This window comes from Scyliorhinus canicula, chromosome 16 (genome assembly GCF_902713615.1).
Source record: "Scyliorhinus canicula chromosome 16, sScyCan1.1, whole genome shotgun sequence".
NCBI lineage: Eukaryota > Metazoa > Chordata > Chondrichthyes > Carcharhiniformes > Scyliorhinidae > Scyliorhinus > Scyliorhinus canicula.
Window position 1 is genome coordinate 122257710 of NC_052161.1, and position 15535 is coordinate 122273244.

The 15535-nt window shown below is 49.7% G+C and overlaps 1 protein-coding gene across 4 annotated transcripts in view; it reads left to right on the forward strand.

The window, feature by feature from the left end:
* Window positions 1-15535, forward strand: part of LOC119979474 (segment polarity protein dishevelled homolog DVL-1-like) — a 189494-nt gene that overhangs the window by 139289 nt on the left and 34670 nt on the right. For all 4 annotated transcript variants that reach the window (XM_038821736.1, XM_038821738.1, XM_038821739.1 and 1 more), the window contains 3 exons: window positions 258-390; window positions 11235-11328; window positions 14790-14859. In XM_038821736.1, the coding sequence (XP_038677664.1) occupies window positions 258-390; window positions 11235-11328; window positions 14790-14859 (297 nt within the window). The remainder of the gene's footprint in view (window positions 1-257; window positions 391-11234; window positions 11329-14789; window positions 14860-15535) is intronic.

A 15535-nucleotide genomic window follows, 5' to 3' on the forward strand; every position in this document is an offset into this window, starting at 1 on the left:
AATAAGTGGAAATTGATCCGAAATGGCATTATGCGTCATCTAACGGCACTCCACTTCTCCCACAGTGGGGCTGGTTTAGCACAGGGCTAAATAGCTAGCTTTTAAAGCAGGCTAAGGCAGGCCAGCAGCACGGTTCTATTCCCGTACCAGCTTCCCCGAACAGGCGCCGGAATGTGGCGACTCGGGGCTTTTCACAGTAACTTCATTTGAAGCCTAATTGTGGCAATAAGCGATTTTCATTTCATATTTCATTTCAGTTCCACGAGTAAATGGACACACAAAACCAGATCGACATCGCATTGCAGGCAGTTATGGAAGTGCCTCCACAGTGATGAGCAGCGAGCTGGACTCGAGCAGCTTTATCGATTCAGATGATGACAACACTAGCAGGTAAGAGCAAAGGTGATACATTGTTTACCGGAGTGACAGATGATGTAACTTGCGTGGAGGAGGCCAGGTGATATATCACCCGTCAACCGTTCCTGTCCGATGAAGGAAGAATGTTCACGAATATTTAGATTTGGGATGCTGAGCTCCATGTTGTGCTCATTTAGATTTGTCATTGATTGTTGGGTTTACAGTAGCTGTGTTATACAGGAATCAAATTGCAGACCCAGTGATAAGAGGTACCCAATTAGTGCAGACAGTGAGTCACTCCACTTACTCCTTAAATCGGTTTTTGCCTCGAAGCTCTCACAACTCCCTGTTTGGATCTCTTCAATTAAGTTTCTGCCTTTTCCACAGTGCCAGCATGGTCCTTTGACATCTTCAGTGACTAATCATCATGGATTATTATTCAGGTTAAATCACCATCAGTCACCAGACAGGGAAAGCGACCTATGGTCATCTGGGACTATGGCGACTTTACTGTACCTTATTCCTCCTTGACCTTTCTGCAGCCATTGACTGACTCAAATATCATCCTGACGAAGCATCTCTCCTTAGTTGTGTTGCATGCTAGTGCCCCCTTGACTGTTCCACTCTCACCTTACTTATTGTAACCAGAACCTCTCCAACGATAGTTTTGTGTAATTTGCCCTGCACTGCTACCTCCAAAATCCCCCAGCGATCTCTTCTTGGATCTCCACTCTTCATTCTCTACCTCCTGTCTGTTGGCGACATGGGGTCGGTTTCTGCTTGTATGCTAACAGCTAGCTCTTCCTCTCTGCAAACCTCTCCTGATATCTTCACTTTCGCTGTATTTCCAGACTTTTTTTAAAAATCATCTACAGGATGTGGGCATCCTTGGCCTGGGTGAGCATTTATTGTCCATCCCTAATTGTCCTTGAAAGGCATTTTTTTTTTTTTTTTAAATAATCTTTATTGAAAAATTTTGAATTTATACAACAATAGCGCACCATAGTAAAATACCAAAAATAACAATCATATTAACAATCATAAACATTCGCCCCACCTCCATGAACAACACAGCATTTTAACAACAACGCAAATTAACACAATATAAAGTTACAGAATAGACACTACAATAAGGAACACACCCCCCCCCTCTTGAGCCAGGAAGTCCAGAAAAGGCTGCCATCGTTTATAGAACCCTTGTATTGATCCTCTCAGGGCAAATTTGACCCTTTCCAATTTTATAAATCCCACCATGTCACTGATCCAGGTCTCCACACTTGGGGGCCTTGCATCCTTCCACTGTAGCAGAATCCTTCGTCGGGCTACTAGGGACGCAAAGGCCAGGACATCGGCCTCTTTCGCCTCCTGCACTCCCGGCTCTACCGCAACTCCAGAAATCGCGAGTCCCCACCCTGGTTTGACCCTGGATCCAACCACCCTCGACACCGTCCCCGCCACCCCCTTCCAGAATTCTTCCAGTGCTGGGCATGCCCAGAACATATGGGCGTGGTTCGCTGGACTCCCCGAACATCTGGTGCACCTGTCCTCACCCCCAAAGAACCTACCCATCCTAGTCCCGGACATGTGGGCCCGGTGCAGCACCTTAAATTGGATGAGACTAAGCCTCGCACATGAGGAGGAAGAGTTGACTCTCTCCAAGGCATCCGCCCAAGTCCCGTCTTCTATCTGCTCCCCAAGTTACTCCTCCCATTTAGCCTTCAGCTCCTCCACTGACGACTCCTCCACCTCCTGCATTACCTTATAGATGTCAGACACCTTCCCCTCTCCGACCCACACCCCCGAAAGCACTCTGTCCATCGTCCCCTGCGACGGCAGCAGAGGGAATCCCTCTACCTGTCGCCTAACAAACGCCTTTACCTGCAAGTATGTGAACAAGTTCCCTTGGGGAAGGCCAAATTTATCTTCCAGTTCCCCCAGGCCCGCAAACCACCCGCCAATAAACAGGTCCCTCAATTTGCTGATGCCCGCTCTTTGCCACCCCCTAAATCCCCCATCCTTGTTCCCCGGGATGAACCGATGGTTGCCACCCAGTGGAGCCTCCATCGAGCCCCCTGTTTCCCCCCGATGCTGTCTCCACTGTCCCCAGATTCTTAGGGTCGCCGCCACCACCGGGCTCGTGGTAAACCTCTTGGGGGAGAGCGGCAACGGTGCCGTTACCATGGCACCCAGGCTCGTACCTCTACATGACGCCATCTCCATTCTTTTCCACGCCGCCCCTCCCCCCTCCATCACCCATTTACGCACCATTGACACATTGACTGCCCAATAGTACCCCAAACGGTTGGGCAGCGTCAGCCCGCCTCTATCCCTCCCTCGCTCCAGGAACACCCTCTTCACTCTTGGAGTCCCACACAAAGCTCAAAATACTGCTAGTCACTCTCCTAAAGAAGGCCCTGGGGATAAAGATGGGCAGGCACTGAAAGAGGAACAAGAACCTCGGAAGCACCGTCATTTTGACGGGCTGTACCCTCCCCGCCAACGATAATGGCAGCATGTCCCACCTCTTGAACTCCTCCTCCATCTGATCTACAAGTCTGGTGAAGTTATGCTTGTGAAGAGTCCCCCAGTCCCTGGCCACCTGCACCCCCAGGTACCTAAAGCTCTCCCCTGCCCGCCTAAGCGGGAGCCTACCAATTCCTTCCTCCTGGTTTCCAGGGTGCACCACAAACACCTCGCTCTTGCCTAAATTTAATTTATAACCTGAAAAGGTCCCAAACTCAGCTAGCAACTCCATCACTCCTGGCATCTCTCACACCGGGTCTGCCACATACAGTAACAGGTCATCGGCATACAACGACACCTGATGTTCCTCTCCACCTCGCACCAAGCCTCTCCACCTCTCTGAATCCCTCAACGCCATCGCCAACGGCTCGATTGCCAGTGCAAACAACAAGGGGGACGGGGGGCAACCCTGCCTGGTCCCTCGGTAAAGCCGGAAGTACTCCGACCTCCTCCTATTCGTGGCCACGCACGCCATTGGGGCCTCATATAGCAGCCTTACCCATCTAATGAACCCTTCACCAAATCCAAACCTCCCCAACACCTCCCATAGGTACCCCCACTCCACTCTATCGAAGGCGTTCTCCGCATCCAGTGCCACCACTATCTCTGCCTCCCCCTCAATCGCCGGCATCATGATGACATTCAACAATCTCCACACATTCGTGTTCAGCTGCCTTCCCTTCACAAAACCTGTCTGGTCCTCGTGCACAACCCCTGGCATACAGTCCTCTATCCTGGTGGCCAGGATTTTTGCCAGCACCTTAGCATCCACGTTGAGGAGAGATATGGGCCTGTATGAACCAAACTGCTGGGGGTCCTTGTCCCTCTTTAAAATTAACGAGATCAGCGCCCGCGACATCGTCGGGGGCAAAGTCCCCCCTTCCCACGCTTCATTGAGTGTCCGCACCAGCAAAGGGGCCCACTAGGTCCACAAACTTTTTATAAAATTCCACCGGGAACCCATCCGGCCCCGGTCCCTGACTGCATCTGCCCGATCCCCTTAACTAGCTCCTCCAGCTCAATCGGCGCACCCAACCCCTCCACCTTCTCCTCCTGCACCTTCGGGAAAGAAAGCCCATCAAGGAACCTCTCCATTCCCCTCCTCTCCCCCGTTGGCTCCGACCAGTACAGTTCCCCGTAAAAGTCCTTGAAGACCTCATTCACCTCTACCCCCTTCCGCACCACATTCCCACTCTTGACTCTCACTCAAGCAATTTCCTTAGCCGCATCCCGCTTGCGGAGCTGATGAGCCAGCATCCTACTCGCCTTTTCACCATGTTCGTACACTGCCCCTTGTGCCTTCCTCCACTGTGCCTCCGCCTTTCTAGTGGTCAGCAAATCAAATTCAGCCTGCAGGCTGCGCCTCTCCCCCAACAGTCCCTCCTCTGGTGCCTCGGCGTACCTCCTATCCACATCCAGCATCTTTCCCACCAGTCTATCCCTCTCGCTCCTCTCCCTGTGTGCCCGGATGGATATCAGCTCCCCACGAATCACTGCCTTCAGGGCTTCCCAGACCATCCCCACCTGAACCTCCCCCGTATCATTCACCTCGAGGTACCCCTCAATACTTGCCCGGACCCTCCTACACACCTCCTCCTCCTCCGCAAACAACCCCACATCCAACCGCCACAACGGACGTTGGTCCCGCACCTCCCCCATCTCCAACTCTATCCAATGCGGAGCGTGGTCGGAGATTGCAATGGCCGAATACTCGGCCTCCTCCACTCTCGGAATCAGTCCCCTACTCACCACGAAGAAATCTATCCGAGAGTAGACCCGATGTACGTGGGAGAAGAAAGAGTACTCGCGTGCCCTCGGCCTCACAAACCTCCATGGATCCACCCCCACCAATCTGATCCATAAACCCTCTCAGTACCTTGGCCGCCGCCGGCCTCCTACCCGTCCTAGAGCTGGACCGATCTAGTGAAGGATCCAACACCGTATTAAAGTCCCCCCCCCCCCCCATGATCAGACCTCCCGCCTCCAGATCCAGGACCCGTCCCAACATACGCCTCATAAAGCCCGCATCGTCCCAATTTGGGGCATACACACTAGCCAGTACCACCTTCTCTCCTTGTAGCCTGCCCCTAACCATAACATACCTACCCCCCTTATCCGCCACCACCTCCGATGCCTCAAACAACATATGTTTCCCCACCAGAATCGCCACTCCCCGGTTCTTCACATCCAACCCAGAGTGGAAAACCTGCCCCACCCATCCCTTCCTCAGGCGGACCTGGTCCGCCACCTTCAGGTGGGTCTCCTGAAGCATTGCCACATCTGCCTTTAGCCCCTTCAGGTGAGCCAGTACCCTCGACCGCTTCACCGGCCCATTCAACCCTCTCGCATTCCAGGTGACCAACCGGATCAGAGGGCGTCCCGCCCCCCTCCCCCGTTGACTAGCCACAGCCCGTCGACTGCCCGCCCCAGGCTAGCACCCCCTGCCCGACCCAGTCCCCACAGTGACAACACCTCTCCTCTGTCCCCCCAGCCCCCACCAGCTCCTTCCTGACCCTACCAGCAGCAACCCGGTATTCCCCTTTCCCCCCCTCCCTTCCCCCCCAGGCTAGGAACCCTCCCAGCCGTGACCCGTCCTCCATTGTACTTCCGTGGGTCAGTTAACTTCTGCTGTCCCCGGAACCTCCCGCCAATAACCCAACCCCTCCCAAAGTGGGATCATCCCCCAATCTATCCCTCCTCCAGGCACCGCTCCAGCACGGGGAAGAACCAGTTAAGGCCCCGCCTCCCCTGTCACCGTCTCCGCCCCCCAGCCCCGCAGCGCGGGAAACCATAGGAAAGCCCGCGCTTTCGCACTGCCCCACCACACCCTTCTGACGCAGCTCCCAAATAACAGCCCCACTCCATACCCCCAACCCGACATAGAATACAACAAACCCCCCGACCCTCCCCGCAAGATACACAACTCAACCAATGCCCCACAGCAGAAAAAAACATAGCAGAACAACACCCCCATAAATAACCATATCAAAATTGCAGAAGGACAAAAAAAAAAGAACATAGCAACAGCAGAATCCAGCGCTAAGATATTACAACCGACCCCGCAACCCCAAACCCCTAGTTCAAGTCCAGTTTCTCCATCCGCACGAAGGCCCACGCCTCCTCCGGGGAATCGAAATAATAATGCCGGTCCGAATAAGTTACCCACAGGCGCGCGGGCTGCAACATTCCGAACTTTATCTTTTGCCTGTAAAGCACCTCCTTCGTCCGATTAAATCTGGACCGCCGCTTAGCCACCTCCACACTCCAATCCTGGTAGATCCGTACTACCCCATTCTCCCACTTGCTGCTCTTCACCTTCTTGGCCCAGCGCAGCACACACTCCCGATCACTGAACCGGTGGAACCTCACCAGCACCGCACGCGGGGGTTCATTCTCCTTAGGCCTCCTGGCCAGTACTCTGTGTGCTCCCTCGAAAAGGGCAGATGGAAAGACCCGGCCCCCACTAGCGAGTTCAGCATTATAGCCACATAGGTTGTCAGGTCCGACCCCTCCAGCCCCTCCGCAAGGCCCAAGATCCGCAGGTTTTTCCGCCTCATGCGGTGATCAAGCTCCTCGAAGCGTTCCTGCCACTTCTTGTGGAGTGCCTCGTGCCCCTCCACCTTACTCACGAGAACCACGGCCTCCTCCTCTCGTTCAGTGGCCTGCGTCTGCAACTCCTTGATGGCAGCACCCTGGGTGGTCTGAATCTCCGACAGCCTTCATTTTGTTTCCTGCAGAGAGCTCAGTACCTCAGCCTTGAAGTCTGTGAAGCAGGGCAGGAGAGAAGCTAGTTGCTCCTGGGCCCACTGTTTCCACTCCTCTGGAGCTCTGCCGGCGGCCATCTTGGATCCCTTCCCCCGTTTTTTCTGGGGAGCTGCTGCTGCTTTTTCCCCCTTTCCACTCCGGGTTCGAGTTATGGACTGCGGGGAAAGAATTTCAGCACACCTTCCCCCACCGGGAGACGTCGACAAATTTCCGTTTTGGGCTCTAAAAAGAGCCGCAAAGTCCGTTTAAAACGGGAGCTCCCAAATGTGTGGCTTCCTACTTCATCACAGCCACCGGAAGTTACCGTCCTTGAAAGGCATTTACGAGTACATGTAGGCCAAACCAGGTAAGGATGGCAGATTTCCTTCCCTAAAGGACATTGGTGAACCGGATGGGTTTTTACAACAATCACCAGTGGTTTTGTAGTCATCATTAGTCTTTTAATTCCAGATTTTTATATTACCAAGTGAGATTCAAATATAGTTCACCAGAGCATTACCCCGGGTCTCAGGATTACTAATCCAGTAACAATGTCAGCACACCATTGTCTCTCCTTTTCCAATATCCAGTTCTGGATCAATTGAACCTTGTTTGGTTAAATACTGGGAAGATTAAAACTGTTGTCTTTGGATCCTGATATAAATTCTGTAACTCGACCTCCAACTCCATGTCTTCATCGCGTTTGTTTCAGGCTGTTTGACTCACAGGCCGGTAGAAATAGTTATTCTTGATTAACTTTACAAAAAACTGCTATAATCTTGATCACTTTTCCCAGTTTCTTCTGCAGCTACTCTGCTCCATGAAAAGAGCCCCAACTCTTGTCTCACCTCATTTCTATGGCCACTTATTCTGTACTGCTTCAGTGAATGTCCAGCACCTTTTTCCTGGCTCAGTACCATGGCAAACAGTTCCGGTGTTTTAATAACGAAGGCAAACACTCTGGAGGAGGGGAGAGGTGTTTAGTAAGTCACAGTGATTACTGGCAGTGAAACACAAACTTTGCTGTGATTCCTTTTAACCCAGCTGGCGGTTGTCCGAGGAAAGGGACAATGGCAAACAGTCTCCTTACTGCTCACCTTCACTTTGCCATAGAAAACATGCTAGTTTGGAATGAGGCCCTTTGGAAGGTGATTAATTGACCTGTTTATTGCTTCAGTTGCTGGCGTGAGGATTCATAACCCTAGCTGCCTAGACTGACATAGATCCAACAATTTAAGCCTCAAACCTAAAATGTTCATTAGCTGCACCTTTACTCATAAATCTTGCTTCTTGTGCTCCTGGCAATAATCTGAGCTGATTTTACAAACCAAGTGGCAAGCTTGTAAAGTAAAAGCTGAGAAATGTGAGTCATGCAAGTTGATGTGACAAGAAAGGGAGTCTTATTAAAACATCCTCTCATCACACACCGTGCAGGTACTAAGCAGAGTCTGGTAGGAACTAACCACCCCTCCCTAAATGCCACCGTTGGCACTGCTGCTATCATTCTCACCTCTTAATCGGATGATTGAGAATCTGAACCCGACCACAGGGCTTGAACCATGAATCTGCACTGACACTTCAGGCCAGTGCTGAGGAATGCTGCATTATTGAAAGAGACATTAAACTGAGGTGGATACAGACGAGGCTGGTTTAGCACAGGGCTAAATCACTGGCTTTGAAAGCAGACCAAGGCAAGCCAGCAGCACGGTTCAATTCCCGTAACAGCCTCCCCGAACAGGCGCCGGAATGTGGCGACTAGGGGCTTTTCACAGTAACTTCATTGAAGCCTACCTGTGACAATAAGCATTTTTCATTTCATTTTCATTTCAAGCACTCGTGTCACATTGGATGAAGAGCAGGAACTAGGGCCCCAATTACCACCTCCGGAAGCCGATTAACTGGGCATTTGTCACCTTTTTGTTTGTGGAAACTTGTGATGACTACACTTGAAAAGACATGTGCTGACTGAAGCGCATTGGGTATCCTGACGATGATAGAGGCTATTTAGAAATGTTTTCTTCCTTGTTGAACATTCAAATTCAGGCACCATTTTACAATCACCCCGGAGAATTGGTTAACAGTTTGGTTTTACAATATGAAGTAGTTGTTCGTGTGAGGGGGTGTGCATAATCTGTCCTCCTCACTGCAGTTTTGCATTTTATTTCATAAGTTAACTTTATAGAATCGGATAAATTAATCACAATTTAAGGAGGATATTCAGTCTGTGATTTTTGTGGTGGCGTATCTGAAGGCGAAATTCATTCACTACCACTACCCTGCCCTTTCCTCATAACCCTGCAAGTCATCTTCTCATTTTCACCATCCTCTACTGAAGGTGCTGACTCTCACTGGGGTTCAGCTCCCCCTCCTCTCCCTGAAGGTGCTGACCCTCACTGGGGTTCAGCTCCCCCTCCTCTCCCTGAAGGTGCTGACTCTCACTGGGGTTCAGCTCCCCCTCCTCTCCCTGAAGGTGCTGACTCTCACTGGGGTTCAGCTCCCCCGCCTCTCCCTGAAGGTGCTGACTCTCACTGGGGTTCAGCTCCCCCTCCTCTCCCTGAAGGTGCTGACTCACACTGGAGTTCAACTCCCTCTCCTCTCCTGAAGGTGCTGATTCACACTGGGGTTCAGCTCCCCCTCCTCTCCCTGAAGGTGCTGACTCTCACTGGGGTTCAGCTCCCCCTCCTCTCCCTGAAGGTGCTGACCCTCACTGGGGTTCAGCTCCCCCTCGTCTCCCTGAAGGTGCTGACTCTCACTGGGGTTCAGCTCTCCCTCCTGTCCCTGAAGGTGCTGACTCTCACTGGGGTTCAACTCCCCCTCCTCTCCCTGAAGGTGCTGACTCTCACTGGGGTTCAGCTCCCCCTCCTCTCCCTGAAGGTGCTGACTCACACTGGGGTTCAGCTCCCCCTCCTCTCCCTGAAGGTGCTGACTCTCACTGGGGTTCAGCTCCCCCGCCTCTCCCTGAAGGTGCTGACTCTCACTGGGGTACAGCTCCCTCTCCTCTCCTGAAGGTGCTGATTCACACTGGGGTTCAGCTCCCACTCCTCTCCCTGAAGGTGCTGACTCTCACTGGGGTACAGCTCCCTCTCCTCTCCTGAAGGTGCTGATTCACACTGGGGTTCAGCTCCCACTCCTCTCCCTGAAGGTGCTGACTCTCACTGGGGTACAGCTCCCCCTCCTCTCCCTGAAGGTGCTGACTCTCACTGGGGTTCAGCTCCCCCTCCTCTCCCTGAAGGTGCTGACTCACTTTGGGGTTCAGCTCCCTCTCCTCTCCCTGAAGGTGCTGACTCTCACTGGGGTTCAGCTCCCCCTCCTCTCCTGAAAGCAAAGTTTCTTTGTCGTGATTTGGTTAACAGACAGCTAGTTATCTAAGTGATGGCTGAGACAGTGAATGTTGTGAGGTTATTGAACTGCAGTGCAATCACAGTCAAAGTCAGTCCTATCTCCCGATGTCCACATTCTTACACTTTGCAGCAGAAGTCACTGGATAGCAATCATGTGCAGGATCCCTGGCTGGTTTCTTCTTTCGAGCTGGGGCACTGAGGCCAATTGCAGCTTCAGTGAGCACAAATCAAGGTAGAGCCTGTATCCTTCTATGGTAGAACTGAGAACGTTGTTCACAAGGACTTTCTCAATTGAGCCACTGGAAAGAAGGTTATGGCCTTTCAATGCTGCAAGAAGGAAATATGGGTAGGGAAGGAAACTGTTCTGGTTACCTGCTCAATCCAGTCACTCACTCCCCATTCTCTAAGCTAATTCTAATGATTTTAAAAGCTCTCTTTCCTCTTCCCCCCCCCCCCCCCCCCCCCCCCCCCCCCCCAAGATATAATCTCTCCTTACTGCAGTAATTCACTCCTGAATAGTAGTGCAATGCCTCCCCCTCTTTGTTCCCTCCCCTGTCCCTCCTGAAGATTCTGTATCCCGGGATTTAAGCTGCCAATCCTGCCCCTCCTTCAACTATGTCTCCATAATTGCTACTATATCATAATTCCACATGTCAACCCTCACCCTTAACTCAACAGCTATTGATTTGTAATGTGTGTGTCGCTGTTCCTGTTCTCGCTGTCTCCTGGCTGAAATACAGTTAATACCAAATAAAATGCAGCAAATACTCTGTAAGTCAGGCAGCTACAACAGAGAGAGAAGGAGTTAACATTTCAAATCGCTGACTTATTTCACAAAATTGGAATTAACAGCTGTTCAGTTGGCACCTTGATGAGGGCAGTGCACAGATCTGTTTTGTAGCCCCAGCATTAGTGATTATTACTTTATACAGCTGTAATTCTAGAGGAACTGGGTGAACCAAGAAAAGAGACAATCGAATGCCTTTAATGAGAAGCACTCTCAACCAAAACATAATGTGGAGGCAGGCGGAACTAAAACCACTGGTACTGGTTTGAGCCTGTGTCTCTGTCTTGTGCAAAGTGTGGAGTATAGTACTGATCCTGGCATGGATCTGAATCTTGGTCCTGTGCAGCGTGGGGAGTATGATACCGATAGGATTCTAGAAGTGGGTTTCAGTCCTGTACAGAGTGGGGAATGTGATACTCCGTGTTCGGATCTGATTCTCAGTCCTGTGCCGACTGCTAACTGGGCTTTCCTTGGTTCCTCAGGTTAAGTAGCTCGGTGGAGCAGAGCGCTTCCTCTCGACTTATGAGAAGACACAAACGTAGGAGGCGGAAGCATCGCATGAGACAGATGGATAGGGTAAGATTGGAAACAATACCCAACACAACAGAGGGAGGACGGAAATTAGAGAGCTGCCGATAGCCCAAAACGGACAGATGTGTACTGGTACAGTGGTTAGCACTGCTGCCTCACAGCACCCGTCATCTGGGTTCAATTCCAGCCTAGGGTGACTGTGTGGAGTTTGCACCTTCTCCCGTGTCTGTGTGGGTTTCCTCCAGGTGGTCTGGTTTCCTCCCACAGTCCAAAGATGTTCAGATTAGGTGGATTGGCCATGATCAATGCGCGGGGTTATAGGGAGTGGGCCTAGCTAGAGTGTTCTTTCAGAGGGTTGGTGCACACTCGATGGGCCAAATGGCCTCCTTCTGCACTGTCGGGATTCTATGGCAGGGTGACAAATATAACCATTTATTTCCTGAGTTTTTTTTCCCCTCACCATTCAAAGTTGCTCAGTAAGGTCATAAAGAGTGTAAACATCGAAGGATTGGAATGCTTCATATCATAGAGGTGCAGGTTAGGTGGGTTGGCCATGCTAAATTGTCCCTTAGTGTCCAAAGATGCGTAGGTTAGGTTAAGGGGTTACTGGGATAAGGCAGGGTTGTGGGCCAAGGTGGAATGCTCTTGCAGAAGGTTGGTGCAGACTCGATGGGCCAAACAGTCTCCTGCAATGTGGTGATTCTATGAACAATTATTGCAAGAAAAATATTCCTCCTGAGCTGGCTAACACTGGCATCCAGGATCCTAGAGAGCAGAATGGGACTTAAATTGAGATTGAGGCTATATAATATTTGGGTATAGGGAAAGTCCACCAACAACAACTTGCATATAAATAGCACCCTTAAAGTAGCAAAACATCCCAAGGCACATCACAGGAATGTTGTCAGTACAAAAATTAACACCAAGCCACATAAGGAGTTATTAGGACAGGTGATCAAAAGCTTGGTAAAATCAATATTTTAAGGAGCACCTTCAATAAAGAGTGATAGAAAACAAGAGAATTGAGGAGAATGAGGAGGTTTCAGACCCGAGAACTTAGCTGAATAGCTCAAGGAGTGGTGTTCAATCCATATCCATAGAATCCCTACAGTGCAGAAGGAGGCCATTTGGCCCATCAAGTGTGCACCGACCCTCTGAAAGAGCACTCCAGCTAGGCCCACTCCCTGTCCTATCCCTGTAATCCCGCGCATTGATCACGGGCAATCCACCCAGCCTGCACTTCTTTGACTGTGGGAGGAATCCGGAGCACCAGGAGGAAATCAATTCAAACACGGGGACACAATCACCCAAGGCCGGAATTGAACCCGTGTCCCTGACGCTGTGAGGCAGCAGGGTTGATGGACTGTTTCATATAAATGTCATGTCAACTCTCTGTAGTATCCCCAAAGGAAATCTGTGATATGCAAAAGATCAGAATTAGCCCTCTTGTAAGGGAACAATCCCACCGTCTTACCATACCCTCAAACTCCACCTTCACACCATACCCTCAAACTCCACCTTTACACCATAGCCTCAAACTCCACCTTTACACCATACTCTCAAACTCCACCTTCACACCATATCCTCAAACTCCACCTTTACACCATACCCTCAAACTCCACCTTTACACCATACTCTCAAACTCCACCTTCACACCATATCCTCAAACTCCACCTTTACACCATACCCTCAAACTCCACCTTTACACCATACTCTCAAACTCCACCTTCACACCATATCCTCAAACTCCACCTTCACACCATACCCTCAAACTCCGCCTTTACACCATACCCTCAAACTCCACCTTCACACCATACCCTCAAACTCCACCTTTACACCATACCTTCAATCTCCACCTTCACACAATACCCTCAAACTCCACCTTTACACCATACCCTCAAACTCCACCTTTACACCATACCCTCAAACTCCACCTTCACACCATAACCTTAAACTCCACCTTCACACCATAACCTTAAACTCCACCTTCTCATTGCATCCCAACGCCACATCCTCACCCTTTGTTGTCCTTAAAGGAACAATCGCCACACGGCTCCACCATCTGACCTTGTGGTGCCCTTAAAGGGACAATCACCACACTGTATCCCCTGACTTCACCTTCGCACCGTATCCTTCAACCCACTTATCCCTTTTCTCTCTGACAGCCCTGGCCAATATTTAGTCCTCTGCCAACATAATAAAAGTGATAATCTCTCCATTTATCACATTGCTCCCTGCGGGACCCTGCTGTGCACAAATTAGCTGTCTCACTTCCTATCACAGAAATGTCATTTTAAAAATGCTTTGTTGGCTGTAAGGCACTTTGGGATGTCTTGAGGTTGTGAAATCCATGTATAATGTGCTGGGGACAGGAGAACAGTTCAAATTGCACTGAATTTCCTCTTAGTCACCTGTCCGTAAGCAAAAGGTGTTTTGAATTAGATTTGAAAAGAATAGGTGGTGCCATATTATCCCAATCCCTCAGTATTTTTGTACTGATAGTCCACAGCAAATGTGAGTTAGAATTAACTCTGAAGGTTAGTTTATATTTACACATTCAAAAGAGAAAAAAAAGGAGTGTTTGCCATTTCCCCCTCCGCATATTCACACAGTAAATGAAGGGTAGAGAAAAGAAGTTTCAGAGTAAAGACGAGAGGAAAATTAATATTCGTTCTTGTGAGTTCCAGAGTCCAAAGTCTGAGTCCAGAGGGTGTTTCCTTCATGGTGGGGTTCCGATCCAATGTGTTTCTGGCTGGTTAAACAAAACAAAAATCCTTGAAATAAACTATGCACGAGGAGCTTTTCTGTGTTTAGACCACATGGCAAACATTGATCAGAGACTTTTAGAATGAAGCAAGCTTTGAGGAGTTGAGACTGTTTATCCAGCCTGGCTACTGGAGTTCCGTCCAGATGATGTTGAAACAGTAGTCAGGCTGTGAAGACCAGAGATGCAATATTAAACTATTCAAAAGGCTGGAGGCTTGGGACATTTGATCTTTCTTCTCCATAATGACTTCAAAAGGAATGTTGAACCAGCATCTGGAATTGGCTTTGTTTTCAGGACTGATAATGTCTCAGTCATTAGTTGTTGAAAGGGGTGCCATCCATGTTGAGGGTATGGCGTTTGGATCATTGTCTCAGCAGACTCACTGACTCTGCTAGCAATGTTGGCTTATCCAATGCAAATTACATCCTGCATTGGTCTGAACAGTCCCTGGTGTGATGGAAGTCTGTTAATAAAGCACCAGGCATAGACATTTCAGACACTGAAGAAGTAATTATTTTGTCCTTGAAACTCCTAGGAATAGCTCCCAAAGGGGCAACAACGTGGTCAGGTGACTGGTTGCAGCCATCTACATTTGCTTTGTTCAGCCGAAAAAGACCAGTTTTAAAAATAAATAAATAGATTTAAATATGTAGTGGGTTCCTTTAGAGAAAACGGAATCAAAATGTTTTATGTACGTCATTTCTGTTAAACAACCAAACAAATGTTTTGTTCCGTACAGTCTTCGTCGTTGAGTAGCATCACAGATTCCACCATGTCCCTCAATATTATCACTGTGACACTTAACATGGGTGAGTGACTCCTGTACTTTAACTATTTCTCAGCAATGGTAATGTTTCAGTATGTTTATGGAAGTGTGAAGATGGCTGTAAGCTAATGATGATGTGAGCACGGAATGTGTGTGTAAATAGCAGTCTGGGGATATAATTATTAATGGAAGAAAGAAAGAGGGCTATTGCTTATTGAACACAGTGATATTATCATTTTTATTGGGGGTGAGTTGGGGTGTGTTTATGGGGGTTAGTTGGGTGGGGTGTGTTTAATGGGGGTGAGTTGATGGTGGGGAGTTAATGGAGGTGAGTTGGGGTGTGTTTAATGGGGGTGAGTTGGGGTGTGTTTAATGAGGGTGAGTTGGGATGTGTTTAATGAGGGTGAGTTTAATGAGGGTGAGTTGGTAGGGGTTTTTTAATGAGGGTGAGTTGGGTGGGGTGTGTGTTTAATGGGGGCGAGTTGGGTGGGGTGTGTGTTTAATGGGGGTGAGTTGGGTGGGGCGTGTGTTTAATGGTGAGTTGGGTGGGGCGTGTGTTTAATAAGAACATAAGAACTAGGAGCAGGAGTAGGCCATCTGGCCCCTCGAGCCTGCTCCGCCATTCAATTAGATCATGGCTGATCTTTTGTGGACTCAGCTCCACTTTCCGGCCCGAACACCATAACCCTTAATCCCTTTATTCTTCAAAAAACTATCTA